The 18,523-nt window shown below is 41.4% G+C and overlaps 1 protein-coding gene across 6 annotated transcripts in view; it reads left to right on the forward strand.

Moving 5' to 3' along the window:
- Positions 1-18,523, forward strand: part of brd4 (bromodomain containing 4) — a 216,360-nt gene that overhangs the window by 81,077 nt on the left and 116,760 nt on the right. For 4 of the 6 annotated variants that reach the window (XM_038784571.1, XM_038784573.1, XM_038784569.1 and 1 more), the window contains exon 2: positions 11,500-11,818. In XM_038784571.1, the coding sequence (XP_038640499.1) occupies positions 11,534-11,818 (285 nt within the window). In that variant the 5' untranslated portion in view covers positions 11,500-11,533. Of the gene's footprint in view, positions 1-4,630; positions 4,834-10,130; positions 10,626-11,499; positions 11,819-18,523 lie in introns of those variants that run through there. The other 2 variants (XM_038784572.1, XM_038784570.1) reach the window with 2 other exon arrangements.

Here is an 18,523-nt window from a genome sequence, read left to right on the forward strand (position 1 = left end):
TAATTTTTGTCCAGTGTGCTCAAACATTCCATTTTCCTCCCTGTTTTTTTATGGTTGTTTATGTACCGGAGCTATTGTAACTGGACAAAAGTTTTCATTTTAGTAAGGGTATTTTTTTTTTGTACCCAATTAAGGGGCAATTTTAGTGTGGCCAATTCACCTACCCTGCACATCTTTGGGCTGTGTGGGTGAGACTCTCGCAGACATGGGGAGACTGTGCAAACTCCATGCGAACATTGATTCTGGGATCGAACCCGGTTCCTCGGTGCAGTGAGGCAGCAGTGCTAACCACTGTGCTGCCCCAGAGTAATGATCTGTTCTGATGTCTTTGTGGAATTATATTTGATGTATTTGTTCTTTTTAATTTCTCATTTATTTTCCACCATGACTTGCACATGAAATGGCTGAAATTAATTAGTTACTCCATGATGTCTTGACATCTTTTTGTAATGGTTTGTGCAAAGCAGGCAAACCATCTCAAAACCTAAAGATCTCATTTATGGTGTAATATCAGCACCAGCCCAACCCCTGTGCTCATACTGTTGAGTACTCTTGAGTTTTCTTCATCAACGGTTTAGTAAAAATATTAAGTTGAAAAATGTTTTAAAATGTGCATAACATCAAAAAGCTTACTGTTCTAACCCATGTCTGATTTTCAAAGAGAGGGTGATTCGGAACAACAAAGCAGATGGAACCATTGTGATGGATTTGCTTTTGCCTACGTATTACATCACATTCCCCTCCCCCCACATAAAAGAGGCAGTTCCCTGTAGTGATTTAGCCACTGATTTGCAATCTGACTGTGGCTTGAATGAACATGATTAGTATTCATACTTAACCAAACTGCATTCCTGTCTGAACGGATAGTTTAATGAACTGTTCATATAATGTAGACATGTTATAACTACTATTCTTTTTTTGACTCACTTATTTGTCGATGTAACTACCTATTTGTTGGTTGACTAGATGACCGCCTATTTGTTGGTTAACCAGTGTGTGTAAGCTGTCTGCAATGCGTTCACATGATTAAATCAGCATTGTGATTAATGCACTTGAATTATGGTTGTATAATACATTTTCACTTCGTTGAGCAAGTCCATTAAATTATTGCTTTGTTTAGTTTATAAAGGAGCAAAAGCTTGCTTGGTTGTAGCTGTTAACCCTGAAGGGTTTTTGAATGAATGATGTGCTGGTTGAACTATTGGAAATTTTCTTTAAAACTGAATATTTTTGCAAAACTCCTTGTATTTTAAAATGTAGATTGTGCATGAATTCCAAAGAGACAAGAAAAGTAACTGGGACAACTTTATGAATACTAAATCATAATGTGTTAGGATACATCATTTAAAAGTTTTGATACTGGACTAGTAAGCGGCCTAAACTAAATAATCCAGCGAACATGTCAACTTGAGTTTCAGTTTTTATATAAAGGAGCTCTGGAAATAATAAACTAGAATTGGTAAATATAACCATTGTGCTGTCGGGTTGTCAAAAACATTCTTTTATGGAAAGAAGCTTGCCCACCTTAACTGGTCTGGCCTACATGCGCCTGCAGTTCCAGACCAACACAGTTCACAAAAACAACTTTCATGCCAGTGACACCCATATTGTGCGAAAGTGTGTGGATTTTATTTGGGGAGCCTGTTCTGACTTTGAATCAGGTTGCATGAGTTACTGAAGCTTTGTTTTGTCACGGTGATGAATTTTAAAGTAATTGGATCATCGTGGGAAATATTATGCAATACTTCTATTTGGGCAAGTGGAACTCCCGTTACGGTTAACCTGCATCTGAGTCGGTGGATTCAAGCATGCCTTCAAAAGTAGAGCAGTTCATTGGGGCTGACACAGCTTTATTAAAGTGATTTCAGAAAAATATAAGTGGGGCGGCACGGTGGCACAGTGGTTAGCATTGCTGCCTACGGCGCTGAGGACCCGGGTTCGAATCCCGGCCCTGGGTCACTGTCTGTGAGGAGTTTGCACATTCTCCCCGTGTCTGCGTGGGTTTCACCCCCACAACCCAAAGATGTGCAGGTTAGGTGGATTGGCCACGTTAAATTGCCCCTTAATTGGAAAAAATGAATTGGATATTCTAAATTTATAAAAAAAAAAAAAAAAAGAAAAATATAAGTGAAGAATAGAGTAAGGCTCTAACCAGTTGCTTGCTTACCTGCTCCCCAGCTCTACACCGTCCTCATGCCCTCCCCATTTGTTCTGCCCCCACAGTCACAGCACTGTTCACGTCTCCCTTTTAATTCCTGTATTTCCTCTCACTCTCTTCTCCCCCCCCCCCCCCCCCCCAAAATCTTTTTTAAAAATTCCAACCTGTCTTTGTTCTGCCTGACTTGTACCACCCTTTGTTTTGCAGCATTTCTCCCCTGGTTCTATCATTTCTCATGAGCGCCCATTCTTTTTCTCAAATGTGGCATTCAGGTGATAATTCTTGTGTGAACGTAGGCAGTTGGTGTCTGCATACTATTTCATCTCAAGCACATCATACTGATGTTGAAGCTTGTTGTCGTCAATCATTCATGCACATTTTCTAGCAGTAGATAGAACAAGTGTGTAGAGCCCAATTAGAATGCTCCAATTTCTTCTTTATCTGTGATCAGTTAACTCCGGAATGGAGCCAGAGGCTTTCTGGCAAACTGTAGCTGTGTATTTCAGCAGAAACCAAGTAGGCAGATCCCGACTCGGGCAGCAGGGTGGCGCAGTGGTTAGCACTACTGCCTCACGGCATTGAGGACCCGAGTTCCGGGTCACTGTCCATGTGGAGTTTGCATATTCTCCCCGTGTCTGCGTGGGTCTGACACCCTCAACCCAAAAAGGTGCAGGGTAGGTGCGTTGGCCACACTAAATTGGCCCTTAATTGGGGAAAACAGAATTAGGTACTCTAAATTTAGAACATGGAACATATAACATACAGCGCAGAAGGGGGCCATTCGGCCCATCGAGTCTGCACCGACCCACTTCCACCCTGTCCCCGTACTCCAATAACACCACCTAACCTTTTTGGACACTAAGGGCAATTTAGCATGGCCAATCCACCTATCCTGTACGTCTTTGGACTGTGGGAGGAAACCCACGCAGGCACTGGGAGAATGTGGGAGAATTTATTAAAAAAAGATCCCGACTCCTCGTCCGCTTATTGGTCATGTCAAAAAAACGGAATTGTATAATGAACCTTCAGAAATAACACTTTAGTGGGCCTGGTTTTGGTCACTGGTTTTGGTCACTATGTTGGAAAATCTGAGCTGCCAAACGTTTTGCTGTATGGCCAATGTTGAACCCTTCGTGTAATGTTCAGAGAATCTGTAAAAGTCTGTTGGGGCTGGTTTAGCACAGTGGGCTAAACAGCTGGCTTGTAATGCAGAACAATGCCAGCACCGCGGGTTCAATTCCCATACCGGCCTCCCCGAACAGGCGCTGGAATGTGGCGATTAGTAACTTAATTTGAAGCCTACTTGTGACAATAAGCTATTATTATTAGTATGATTTTTATTATGGAGTTTTGCAAAATTTGAGGTCATTTAACTTTGCATGTGAAGAGTAGGAGTAACTTTAAAAAAAAATAAATTTAGAGTACCCAATTATTTTTTTTTATTTTTAAATCTTTATTTTTTTTAAATTTTCCAATTAAGGGGCAATTTAGCGTGGCCAATCCACCTAACCTGCACATCTTTTGGGTTGTGGGGGCGAAACCCACGCAGACACGGGGAGAACGTGCAAATTCCACACAGACAGTGACGCAGGGCCGGGATTCGAACCCAGGTCCTCGGCGCCGGAAGAGTAGGAGTAACTAACATTTCACCACAGGATGAACAGACAAAGTCTCATATTTGTTAACTTAGCCAAACCAATGGGATGTTTTCGAAAAAAGACCGATTGCAACTTGGTAAAAAGTTCTTGGTTCCGAAGGTGCAAGTTTTTTGTTTCCTTTGCGAGCACACAGCCTCTAATGTAGTGTGGGTGATATTGATCTCAACGTTTTCATACAATAGTAGGGAGGGAGCACTGCCATAGTGTCACTCTGGGGCTGGTTTAGCACAAGGCTAAAGAGCTGGCTTTTAAAGCAGACCAAGGCAGGCCAGCAGCACGGTTCAGTTCCCGTACCAGCCTCTCCGAACAGGTGCCAGAATGTGGCGACTAGGGGCTTTTCACAGTAACTTCATTTGAAGCCTACTTGTGACAATAAGCAATTTCATTTCCTTTTTCATTTCATTCCTGTTCAGGCAGCTCTAGGCATCTAGTTCATAGTGTTTGGAGGTTTGACAACAGTGGCAAATCTAGCAAAATGGCACAGAATGAAGCCATCCAAGGATAGATGAAAGAGCAATTGATATATTTTACATTGCATGCTTCTCAGGCATTCATGGAATTGGTGTTTGAGCTTTATTGAATACTGCTTTCCTTGCATATTAGATTCAATCCATTGTTTTAATACAGGCTTCCTGATGAAATATTGTTTGACACAATTTCCAGATTTCAGGTTTTTCCATTTCATATAAACAGTTGGTCCCAATAAGTGAGACTTGAGTGGAAATTTGAAGGACAGATCTTGTGTTTAGTTGTCATAGTTCTATTGTATGTAATCCTGATCCAAACTATGTAACCTCTTTTTTTTGTTTCCTAGTCTCAGAGTTGATGAATCATAAATTTACTTGGCAGTGAAAACACTACTGTAGTGGCTTCAGGAATTGTGACCTAAAAATGGCATTTATAACAATCCCACTTAACTCTGACGCAGGAGTTAGTGCTAAACCGTGGGTATTCCAAGACAACACCGAGGGCAAAGAATCTCAACCATCACTGGTTCCTATCTCCGACTAGACCGCTGTACGTCTAGGCTTTTCTAGGTTATGTTCGACCAAGATAAGTGCCCAGGATGTCTTGCAAGGAGAGTCATCCATACCATACTGTCTTGTACAATTATTTGCGGCTAAGCACAGTGGAAAACGTTATTCCAAACAAACCTGAAGTAACAAATGTTTTACCTTGATTGTCTTACCACTATTATTTATAACTGGAGAAAAATGTTTTTGAACTGCTGGGCAGACCTCAATTCAAAAGAAGGTATTGGCGCGTGTCTGTCTATTGTCACCACTTAATGGGGAATTGAAGTAATATGGGCCTTATCAGACAGATTGCTTGACATGGTATTGAGTATGTTTATATTGAGACTTATCTGTATATGTATTTCATACAAAAGCAGGGTTAGATGGCGAAAGGAGTTCAGTAAGAATATAAATTGATAATTGTCCTAGTTGGAGATGGACATAATTTAGTGCATCATTTGTAGATTAAAGTTAAGTTTTTGATGCAGATTTAGTGTGCTCCAAAGTGAGAATATACATTGGATCAAGACCACAGTGAAGGCAGACTTTAGCCATGGACCCCAGCATGTAGGCCAAGACTACAACTAGGAAGTATAGCATCTAGAAATACTTGCTAAAGCTGTGTTTATCAGAAATAAGCTGCACTAATTATAAAATCTTACATTACAGCAGTAAGTACACTCCGTTATGAAGTGCCTTGGGGCATACAGAGACATGAACAGTGCTATATAAATCTAAGTTCTATATATATTGTTTATTCCTTGTATTGTTTTATATCAACCAACACAGCTGATTGTCGGTTTAGAACATGGAACACATCATCAGTTTGAATGTGTGGTCCAGCAGATCACCTGATGTTAGGTGTAAATTTATAATTAGCTATAGTCCATGAGTATGTTGGTATCTGTTCCGTCACCCTGAGGATCACTGTTACACCTCCCTTGACCAGTTTCTGATGATGTCCACCTATCCAGACCTCCTTTGATCTGACCCATATTTTCCCTGATGTTTCAACGTCTCTTGTTGCCAACAACATACACAGCACACACCGCAAGATTCTAGGGCTCCAATTTCCTTGCAAGCAAAGGCGTTCGTTCTTTGGTCTGTCCAGCAGATTCTTTTTAAAAATAAATTTAGAGTACCCAATTCATTTTTTCCCCAATTAAGGGGCAATTTAGCGTGTTCAATCCACCTACCCTGCACATCTTTGGGTTGTGGGGGCGAAACCCATGCAAACACGGGGAGAACGTGCAAACTCCACACGGACAGTGACCCAGAGTCTGGATCGAACCTGGGACCTCGGCGCTGTGAGACTGCAGTGCTACCACTGCACCACCGTGCTGCCCCCTGTCCAGCAGATTCTAAGGAACGTTTGCCAGAGCCACGTTTCAAATCCCTCTTGCCAGTCCTGAAACAAACTCTCTTGCAAGAGAGTTAAGGATGTTGATCCTCATCATCATCCTTATTGAGGGTCCAGCTCTTGCACCCAACAGCACGATACTCGATACTGTGATCCAAACTACCATTATAATTGAACATCCCATCAGTTGATATCTGACCGAGTACCTCACATAGACTTGCTGTTTACTATTCAGAGTAGTACTATAAAGATGCTTGTTATGTAATAGAAATGTTAATGCAAGATTTCATTGACAATTTCTTGCCAAAGTTGGAGGTAAATTCTATTCTTGCAGTAGCTAATTGTATTTTAACAGTGAATTAGTATTTTTGTAATTTAGAATGATGCGACTGTTATTTGCAGACAAATTTGGGCATCTAGTATATTCCTTAATGTGCACAGTAAATGACACGATTGTTCATGAGTTGTAAATGGGTTCGGGATTGGTCTGATTTACTACTGACACCTATGAATGCCTCCATCAACAGCATGATTGAAATGTTTTAGGAGTAAAGCTTGCAGGTTGGGATTGAAGTTTTAAGAATAAGACAATAGAAGCACCAAAGACTTATTGATTGAAATTTAAAGGGATTTTAAAAGTATTTATATACTTTTTAGGTGACAAAGCAGGTTTAAAATGGGAGGCAATTCGTTTAAGTCTTTATCTGGGACATATGTCCCAGGTGTGCCGCTGCAGAGATAGATTACAGGGAGGCAGTCTTTCGTTTTGTTTACTTTTTCTGATTTTCACACAGGGGCAGGCAGAGACAAAGTTGCCAGCAGGGTCAGCTTGGAAGGTTTGAGAGAAGGCAGTGGTATATCTGCTGGCAGCCAGAACCAGGTGCATAGAGGAACTAGGGATATTCTTGGAGTCACTAAGCAGGAATTGCGAGTGGGGCACATGCTTGGAATGAAAAGTCCAAATGCATGAGGATTTAATATTATTAGATCTTCCCAGTAAAGCTGGTGGCACTAGAATTATAGCAGGCAGTAGGCTCTGGATGTCTTGGCAGTCTGCGAAGCTGAGGAGAGTCAAGTTGTATTCCTGTGGCACATCTTAGCTTGGACTCCGGAGAAGATGCTGAGGACCCTTAAAATCCTATAATGTATAGAGGAACTCTTGGGTGGAATAAAGGGAAGTGGTCTGTTGACATTTAAGGGTTTACAAAATCTATTGTCACATACTTTGTTTATTCTGGCACGATGCGTGAAGTCTTGTACAGTTACTTTCAATTAATAACCAAAGTTAGAATTTCTCTTGAAAGGGTACTCTTCTTCCTTGGGAACATTTAACAATGCATATTTATTAATATGTAGAACTGCAATTCAGTTATAATCCACTGCTACCTGAGGAACAGTTTGCTTCACATGGCTGGAAGGGAGGAACTGGATTTGCCCAAATCCACCTGTTTGAGTTTATTTTTGAGGTTCTGTCGTATTGGTATGCCACAAACTTATAGAAGAACTGTGTAATGTTTTAAAATCAAACATTTGTAGCAATCTAGTATCCTTGCTCTTTCTCTGACTGTATCACCTCCTCTGGACTGATGCGATTAAGGTGTTGTCTCATGTAAATGCAACTATATTCCCATTGCTTACTGACCATCCTTTTTTGATCTGCAACTTCTAATCGGATTTCCATTTTATTTCCATCAAATTTTCCTGAGCGCTCTTCCAGGAGTGTTTGTTTCAGGGCTGGTAAGATGGGTATAACTTTACTCTTTTGCAGCTACTCGTGCTCTGTGTAGGCAGTTATTGTTGCATGTTTCCTGTCTTTGCGTGAGTGTCTTCCTGGTATTCCTGCATTTACAATTATTTGTGTCCTAAAGCGAAAGCGTGAGCATCAGATCTTTTCCTCCCTTCTCCCCACCAATATAACAAGAAGCTCCCGCCTCCATGGGCCATACTTATCGGGGATCTGTGATTCTGTTGTCAGTTCTTGAAAGGGCCTGCTACACAACTTCAAGCAAAGACGAACTGGGTGAACTTACACTGTATAAAAGAATCCTACTACTAACCTAGTTATTAGTTGTGGCTCAGTTGATGGTGTATTTGCTTCCCGGTCAGATGATTGTGGGTTCAAGTTCCACCTTGGAGGCAAAAAAAAGCAGTATTCGAGATGGTGCCATCTTTCAGATGAGACGTTAAACCAAAGCGCACTGCCCCTTCAGTGTGGATGTTTTTTTAAAACATTCTTGAGATACTCTTTTGAAGACCAAGATCCCTGCCACCGTAGGCCAGTATTTTTCCCTTTTAATCAACATCCGCAAAAACACAAATCATCTGGTTGTTATCATGTTTCTGGGAACTTGCTGTGCGCAAGTAAAGCTGCTGCAGTTTCTACGTTAAAATAGTGACCAGACTTTAAAAGTACTTCATTGGCTTTAGGACATCCTGTGAGCGTGGAAGGCATTAAATAAATTCTAGCCTTTCAAGAAAGTACATGGGAATATGGACTGCTCCATATTACTATATTGCACCATTCTACTGCCAGCCGTGCGTAGATGTGCAAAGCTACCTATTATAAAATAATTGATGTACAACATGATAACATTACTTTAGTACTGGTGGCTCCATTTGGTCATTAAATACTAATTGAGTGGTGTGAAAATTGTTAAATTGTGTATGATGAATGTAAGAAATTGGAACATGTATGTATCTGGTGCAGTAATGGTTCTAAATGCCTGGGTTAGGGTGTGTATATATCTGCTGCCATATTATTTAATTAAAAAAAAAATCCTGGTTTAAAAGAAAGACCAACACCGGCTGTAGAAGGTGCAATTACGATGTTGTAAAAAGTAAGATCATTTCAAACTATGCTTAAGTTTGTAAGGAGAGGCTAATGAGTTTTTGTTATGATTTATGAGGAGCAGATAATTAGAGACGTGTAGCAATGGGAGGGGCCAGGTCTGTGGCAGCAAGTTTAGAGTTGGTGTTCCCCAGAAGTTGAGCTGAACAATGGTTTCTGCAGAAGGCTGTTAGAGATTCACCATTAATCTGACAGGGTCTCTCTTCAGTCAGTCTCAAAAGATCTTTCTATCCAAAGATAGGCAAGTAGTCCTATGTTTGCTTTCTTCTTTTATGAGTGTTTTGACCTGTGATGGGGTTTTGCTTGATTGGAAATGAAGGTAGTGGTGAAGAGTTGGTGTTTTATTTTATTAAGTATTGTTTAACTATAGAGTTATATTTCTGTGCTGGTAAAGGTAGTTTAATACTGTGCTAATAAAGTTTTTAATATACCATATCCCTATTTCTGTGTGGAAACACTCTTGGAGCGAAACATCCTTTGCTCATAGTTTTAAAATTTTTAAAAAGTGATCGGGGTTCCTATCCAGTATCGTAGCAAATATTGGGGTCTGGTCTGGGATCGTAATATGTTATACATGGTTACGGCACTCGTTCACTGCGGGGTTGCCGGATATTTGCGCGCTTTTGTGTATAGGCGCATGCTGTTTTAATTGTTCCGTATGAGAAATGTGTCCACTTCCCTTTGGGGCAAGAGAAGCAAATCACCTCCACTCCCTCCTTTTTTTTTAACCAAAAGCTACACTTGCTGTCTCTGTACCAGATGTTTTTTTTTGGTTTAGGGGGTTATTTGATACTCGTGCATTCAGCTACTTCAAAGTTCATCTATAAGTTGTCTAACTGTTCCTCTGTGTTGCTCATATATGGCCTCCTTATTTCCCTTTATTCTGGTGTATTTCGCTGCATAGTCCAGGTCTGTAATTACCCTCAAATCTTGAGTTCAGGCTCTTAATAAGACTTGCCTGCCCTTGTCTGGCTGACACATTTTACCCGACAACACTCCTGTAAAGTGTCTTGGAACGTTTGATTGTGTGATACAAATGAAAGTTCTAGAATGAGTTTCAATTTTCGCTCTTCTCACATAATTCACTGGCCCAACCAGTATCAGGAATGTGCGGTGTTAGGGCCTTAATTTTCATTGGTTCCCAAATCTGCTATATCTGTGGACAACATTGTCAAAGTATTAATTGGTGGAAGGGACAATACAAGTCTTAAAAATGGCCAGTAACGTTCTGTAACACAGTTGCTGCTCTGTAGGCGAGGCAGTATTGTCTGGCTTGTGAAAGTAGTGATCAATGTTTCCATTAAGCAGCACGTGTGTGGTGGCCACACAGCAACCTGTAAGATACCAGGGCAATCAACAGCAATGCGCAAATAGAATAATTAGGGGAACATGCGTAGTGATGTCTATTAGCTTTTCTGTACTTTTATTATAGAACTGTGCCAAATTATACTGAGTCTTGTTCATCTTGAGCGTAGTTCCAGTGAGCAGGAAATTGTGTCTCAGCTCAGGCTAGCTTTATTAATTGTGCTGAGCAGAACAGTTTTAGAAGGTCAAATCAACATGACCAGCATGCTTGTAATGAAATGTATGTATTACTGCATATTTATCTACATTCTTTTTCAAAGTAACCCCTTTTTAAAGTATGCCTGGTGGTTTTTTTCATAAACATAATCAAATATAAGCTAAATGTAAAAAGAATAATAAAATTGAGTATCCAATTCTTTTTTCCCCAATTCCCCAAGGAGTATTTTAGTGTGGCCAATCCACCTACCCTGCACCTTTGGGTGAGGCCCCCGCAGACACAGGACAAATGTGCGAACTCTGCACCGATAGTGACCCGGGGCCTGGTTCGAACCCGGGTCCTTGGCGCCGTGAGGCAGCAGTGCTAATCACTGCGCCACATAAGCTAAATGTTTGATCCAGAATGATCTAAGCTGTTTATGTATATACAGTATTCTTATGCTGGTGGCTCCCAATTAGTGGGTTCTGTGCAGCAACCTGAAAAGTAAAGCAACAGTTCATTGCGATAGACAGCTGCAGGCATCTTTTACTGCTGTCTTCCTCAGCACTTGGCTAAACAATGCAGCAGAAGTGTCGACTCAGTTTGTGGGGTACTTCGGTGTTGAGATGAATTGGTTGTAGAACGGAATACCCGGGCAATCTTGGGGAGGCAGGAGCCATGATTTCACTGTTCAGTTACAAGCAGTGTGCATAAAATGTTAAAATCAAGTTTGCGAAAGTAAGGCTGGCACCCTTTTCTGGGTGCTAAGTATTTTGGATCCTGCAACTGCAGTGCCTGGCAATGCATCTTGATACCTGGGTATCCTTATTGTTAATTCATTAATACCTCGATCTAGTTCAAATGCATGGAGGTTCATTTAAAATTTGCCTTGGGTATTAAATATATGAGCTGCTACATGGAATGTCAAATCTCTAATTCCACTCTCTTCTCATTGCAGGTTACCAGGTGAGGTCTACAATGGGATCAATGGTATGTCGAGTGAAAGTGGTCCAGGGAAGAGACTAAGAAAATTACCAGCGATGGGGGATGGCCTAGAAAGTACACAAATGTCTTCAACACAGTCGCAAGCCCAGCCCCAACAACCAAGTCATGCTACCGGCAATCCACCCCCTCCTGAAACGTCCAACCCTAACCGATCCAAACGTTTGACGAATCAGCTGCAGTTTCTGTCCAAAGTGCTCCTGAAGACAATATGGAAACATCAGTTTGCTTGGCCTTTCCAACAGCCTGTGGATGCTGTGAAGCTAAACCTGCCTGTAAGTTGCCTGCTTTCCTTTCGAATGAACCATTAATTTTTAGTATTTTTTTTTAACCAGTGAGTGTTTACAAAAACATCTGAGATAAATCAAACGGAAGTGTGCTTTTTCACCCTTTCCCTCTTTTCGCTCCCTTACCCTGGCATGTTCTCTGCTCCCAGGCCTTTTCCTCTGTAAAGTGAGCTAAGCCACTTTGAGCTACCAGGCCCTTGATTTTTGCTTCCTCCCCCATACACCCTTGTGCCCAGCCCAGCCCGACACCTGTCTTGCAGGGAAGGTACTGAGTGCCTGCTCAGCGCCTTTACCAATGAGTGTGAAGAACATAAACTTGCACTATAATTCTCTGATAATTCTATTGTTAGAAGGTGGCAAGTAGAGGCCAGGTGCTTAACTGTAAGAAGAGATTTCCATGTGACTGTTATGCATATTGTTGCAACTGGTTCAAGATTGACACCAGCAGAAGATTCTGCTGTTTTCCTGGGATCGAGAGGATGAAAGAGCAATCTTTGATATTTTTTTAAAGAAACAAACTGATGGAATTTTCTTCTAGTGATAGTCATTTTCTGGTCTGTGATTTGCTGAGTGACTACACTATAGTACCTCGCCCAGCCGCCCATTTTCTGAGTGCGTTTCGGTATCTACAGCTAGACCACACGTCCATATGGAGACATGGGATTGTGGGAGGAATCCTGCCTTCATGTGAAATCCACATTCTGCAGCAGTCCCTGAAATGGCAGCTAATATATTGGAAGTCCCTGCTCTATAACACTCATTAACCAGTGATTTCTGAGTCTAATTGTATTTGAAATTGAAATTGTAATTGTAATCGAAATGAAATTAAACTGACCAAAGTAAGTGTAATTTTGACTGCAGCGACGCTCACCTCTAAGGCAGAAGGCAAGATTTGAAGCTTCACTCCATGACTTGGAGTATTGAGGGGGCGTTACATTGTTGGAGATGCTGTCTTAAGCATAAAAGATTGCATTGCCCTATTCGAAGAACAGAGCGGGTTCTCTTCTCCTCCCCCCCCCCCCCCCCCCAAGGCAAAAATCTTCATTGTTTTATATAGCTCATCGAACAGTGTAATAACCCATCTTGCAGAATATTAGAAAAATGCATTTCTAAAATCACATGGCTTATGCTGCATCACATTGATGGAGTTCAGGTTTGGCTCACGGTTCACCACATGGCAAGCTCATGAGCTCAAATAGGGTAGCTGCAAGCAGCAGTGAAATGCTAAGCAAGCGTGTGTGCCTGTCTGTCCGAATGATTATTCTGTGCTTTATCTGGTTGCTTGTGCAACCTTGGGACAGTTTGCCTGCAGGCTTGTGGTGGGGGTGGAATTTGAAAGGATATAATTTTAGAAACAAGGTTTCCTGCTGATAAAAAATGCCTTTTCAAATGCAGAAGATGGTGTTGAGACCTTGAAATGAATGTGTATTATCTGGTCTAAGATGTTTGGGCTGTTGACAGACACAACCTGGATGTGCAAGTATTGGTAATTGGCAATACTCAACCTGAACAATTGAGTTTTCATGCCCCACTAGTATCGCCTACATTCGAAGAAGAAATAAATGTAAATGACAAGTGATGTGATTTCTTAATTTGTTGCTGTGTAATGGCAAATGTTTCTGCTCTAGAGATTTATTTAGCTCTTGAGTTTGGAAAGGAAGATGCATGCTCCAAGAAAACCACTGATATAAAACCGTTGAAATATATTATTAGTGTACTGCTTGTACATTTCGTATTTTGTTCAATGATCATTTAGTGAAGAGCATTGGTTGCCCTCCGATAACTCATTTCTCCCTCCTTTCAAAAGTAAAAATAACGTGCTTAAAAGCTGCCACTAACCAAAACTCTGGCCTCCGGATGTACCATCGTTTTGCTCTGTAATTATTTGTCTGATTATGTTCCTGGGAAGTGATTAGGGGTGTTTGTCGCTTCTGCAAATATCTTATTTTTCCGTACTTTTCAAACCTGATATTTACCTCTGGCTCGTTTTTAATCTGTGGCTGTTGGTCTTGCAATTTAATTTTGTTTCAATGTCTTTCAGCCGTGTAGTTTTCACAAGGCTCAGCGTGCTGTTCACCTATGGTGTCTTTTGTCTGCAGAACTTTTCCAAACTAGTTGTAAACCTATTTTACAGCCCCCTTTTGAAAAAATAAACCTCTGTTTTTCATTCAAACGTTGTTCCAACACTGCTGCTGCAAGGGATGATGTTGCACTAACTTGTGTGTTTAAAGCTGCGACATTACTGAGAATGGCAGGGAGCTTGCAGGTTTGATAATGTCAGCAATTGTAACGCGCAACGGGAGGAAATGGGACAGTAGAGCATGGCATCTAGTTTGAAAAAAATAAATTTGGAGTTTGCAAGGTCGTGGTTTTGGTGGTTAAAGCAGAGTATCTCTCCAGGTACCATGCCCGAAAGAGGATGTTGTCAAATGATGGCCGCTTGTCTGTGGTTATGCTTTGCAAGATGCTGCAGTGCTTTGCCTTTGCCGTTGCCATCTGCACGTTCTGGCTGACCAGGAGATTCTCCTGTTCTTCCTGTCTAACATCAGGAATAATGGAAGGATTTACGGGCTGATAAGCGACCTGTTTGGCCACATTTATAAACTCACTTATTGTGGCGATCAAGTCCTGGGTTGGGACATTAATCCAGAACTTTCTGACTCAGTGGCAGTGGTACTAACCATTAAGCCAGAGATCAGACATGGGAATAGAAACTGTGTCCAGACTGATAGAGGCAGCAGGTACAGGAATGCATGTATTTGCAGTGGGAAAATTTACTCAATGGCGTGAGGGTTGCACTGATAAGTGGACTGGGAAACTTGTGCTGCAGTGATCGGGAAACTGGATTAAGCGCGCTCCCGTTAACTACTAACTGTAATAAAAGCAACATGACTTTAGAAACTCATGTTACCAAATATTACATAGTGTGACGAAGAAGACAATTGTCTTTGAGTTGTCCACATTTGTTTGGTGGAATGCTGATTTATATTTTGCAACAAATTCGAGGATTCTGCTATTCTAGTGAAGGTATGTCACCGTAAAACTGAGATTATTTACAAGCTTATTCTTGGATTGGTCAGACTGGGTTTTGTATGTTCCAGCTTTTGAAAAGTGACTCCTGAAATCCGTTAAAAGTTCTTGTCAGTATAGCGCTCTGCAGATCAGAACCATCTAATTTCTTTCAGTTTTTAATGAATACTTTGGTAAATAATACTTTGTTATTGCAAAAACATTTTTTACTGTTAGAAATTGTTATGACTATGTTTAAATAAGTGACGCATTTGCAGTGTTATCTGCTGTAAAACTATCATGCAGCAGATAACATCCCAAATGCATCATTTGTTTAAGGGCAGCAATTTCTGAATTTACAAGTTTTTTTTTTAAATTTAGAGGACCCAAATCATTTTTTCCAAATATGGGGCAATTTAGCGTGGCCAATCCACCTACTCTGCACATTTTTGGTTTGCGGGGGCGAAACCCACGCAAACACAGGGAGAATGTGCAAACTCCACACGGACAGTGACCCAGAGCCGGGTTCGAACCTGGGTCCTCGGCGCCATGAGGCAGCAATGCTGACCACCGTGCCACCGTGCTGCCCTGAATTTACAAGTTTGACTGTTAATTGCGATGTGCTGCAAAAAAATGCTTTACCAAATTCTATTTTCTGGAAAAGAATACAGCTGGATATCTGGTTGATTAAATGCAATATAAAACAACGTGAGAATTATCTGAAATGGGAGTTAGGCAGGGCAGATGTGTGACTGCTGGGCAGTGTATATAGCAGCTGACTGGTTTTATATCAGAGGGCATGTTGTGGCAAAATAAAGTGAGACCACTAAATTTTGCACCCCCATTTCGCCTCTCCTTTCTTGAAGGTGAGGACTTCGGAACACGGGTTAAGAAAGTTGCGACTTCCAGGTCTGCATTGTTTTGTGCAGGGTAATCACCTACTGACTTGGCTGTGGAGGAAGATTTTATTTTTGTCCTTGATGTGTGAGTAAGGCTGGCAAGGCTGTATGCTCATTGTTAATTGTCTCGAGCAGATGATTATCTCCTTGAACCATTCCCAGTCCTTGAGGTGATGGTGGTTCCACAATGGCGTTTAGTGTGACATCCTGGAATGTTAATCCAAGCACTTTGATGGAATGATTATATGTCCAAATCTAGATGGTGTGTGACTTGGTGACGGCGTTCATATTCTGTTCTTAGTTTGCAGGAAAGTGGGCTGTTGCTGAAGTAATCTTGGTGAATTACTGCAGTGCGTCATAGATTGTACTTAAAGCTGCATAATGCACTACTGATGGAAAGGACTGATATGGAGTCCAGTGGCAGGGGTTCAAGCAAGTTGCTTTGTATTGCATATCAAACTGCATGTTTGGTTGTAACCTCCCTATTGAATGGTGAGTATGCCTTCATGCTCCTGATACGAGTCTTGTTGATGCAAGAGAAGTTTTATGAGTCAGGAGGCAAGCCGCTTATCCTGCCTAAACCTTTCTGTTGTAACTATGGCGTAGATATGGCTGGTCCAGTTAAATTTCTAGTGAGTGGCAAACCCCCAGATATGTTCATGATGGGAGACTTGGCAGTGGTTATACGGTGCAAAGTTTAGAAACGTTTTAGATGGAATTACTCTTCTGTGTAGCTTCATTCAACGCTGGGCATAAGTCCAGTTGTTATCGGGTAAATGTGGATGTAGATTAATGCTTCTCTATTCTTATTCTTGGAATCATGATGAATGGACGATCATTGGAGCAATTTAGGACTAAGGATGCATCCTTGAGAATGTCTTACAGTCTTGTTCTGACTGCAATGGCTGCATTCTGCTGATCAGTTCTGTCAATCTTTTCAGGTGTTAATCTTTTCAGGTGTGATACTCCATTGATGTGTGTTTTGGACAGTTTCTTGCTGCCATATTCCGTTGAATGCTGTTTGCTTCCTTCTGGCATTTAGACCAGAGCCCGGTTCTGGATCAGGGTGAGAGATCTGGAACGGAGTGGTTCTGGTGAAACCCAAATTGCAGGATTTTATTGATTTGCTGGATGTGGGTTTTGCTGGCACATCCAGCATTTGTTGCCTACCTCGAGTTTGCCACCAGTGAGCAGGTACTAGTTTATGGCAATGTTACCGTGTTCCATCATTCAAGATTGATAGGAGGCTGATTGGGCAGGCATTGGTTAGATTGCATTTCTCTTGTTTTAAATACATATATAGATAATTTAACATGTGCAGGTGGGTTCCAGTGTCGTAGCCAACACCAATTTGTCTTTATTTAACACTTGGATCAATAAACCATAAGACAATTCACAGAAATGTAATCGGGAAAACACTGACAAAGAACCAAAAGAGGAGTTAATAGTGTGTGAATGGAAGCTTAATCAAAAGTGGTAAGTTTTACGAAGGAAAGTGAGATGGTTATGTGAATATTTGGGGTGGGAATTCAGGGTTTGAACCTGGGCAGCAAAGTCGTGGCTACCAATAATGTGAATAGATTTTGGGATTCAGATGAGCAGTTTTCTGTGGTGGGTGGTATAGGGCTAGTGAAGCCATGTTGGAACAGGTTAGCTAGAGCATTGGCTAGCTTTGGAGCACCACAGGGGTATTGTTGGTGACAATAACCTGAGCTCTCGGCTGCCAATGAGGTCACTCAGTGAACAGAATTGGCCGGGCATAGCTTGTGGGTGTGTGTGACTGGATGAGAGAATGATGTGCCTGGTCAAAGGCTTACAGATTTTGCTGGACCCACAATGCCTAGATTTATGCTACTTTATTCTGTCCTGACTTTCATTGTGATAGTGCTATGTGTGAAGCCGCCCTCGGTGTGAAGACTATACTTAGCCTTCATGAAGAAGTGTCAACCTGTATTGTTTATTGGACATAACAATAATTTTGACTGAGATTTTCAGAATTTGAGAATTTAAGTTATTTCTTCATGTATGTTTCCTCACCACTGATCACAAACCCAGTTCGGCAGCTGTGTTCTGAGACCTGGGCAGTTGAGTAATTGATAGCATGACTTCGTTTATAAAAAAAAAAATAAAAAAATTAGAGTACCCAATTCTTTTTTTTCTTCCAATTAAGGGGCAATTTAGCGTGGCCAATCCATCTACCCTGCACATCTTTTTTCAGTTGTGGGGTGAGACCCGTGCAGACACTGGAAGAATGTGCAAACTCCACACGGACAGTGACCGAGATTGAACCCGAATCCTCGGCGCAGTGAGGCAGCAATGCTAACCACCGTGCCACAACGCTGCTACTAATTCTTAACATGAGTCAGAATGAAGTTAAAAGCTATCCACATTGCGATGGGTTTGGAGCTGTACGGGTAGGTTAGATTAAATAACTAATGTCCTTTGGGGAAGATCTCCTTCCCCCAAAGGACGTTAGTTAACCAGATTGGATTATTTTATGACAAACCTGGAGTTGCATGGTCACCATGACTGATGCTAGATTTAAATTCCCGGTTTACCTGTTGCCTGAATTTAAATTCCCCAGCTGCCATGGGAATTGAACTCTTCGGACCAGAGTTTAGCCATGGCCTTTGGATAAAGAGTCCAGTAGCATTGGTACTGATACACCATTCCTTGTATTATCAGAATTATAAAATGTGAATTGAGATATTAATTGGGTACTGATCTGAATTACAGCAGAGGAAGACCCTTTGGCCCATCTTTGTTCATCCATCCTGCACACAAG

Source organism: Scyliorhinus canicula, chromosome 25, assembly GCF_902713615.1.
Source record: "Scyliorhinus canicula chromosome 25, sScyCan1.1, whole genome shotgun sequence".
Classification (NCBI taxonomy): Eukaryota; Metazoa; Chordata; class Chondrichthyes; order Carcharhiniformes; family Scyliorhinidae; genus Scyliorhinus; species Scyliorhinus canicula.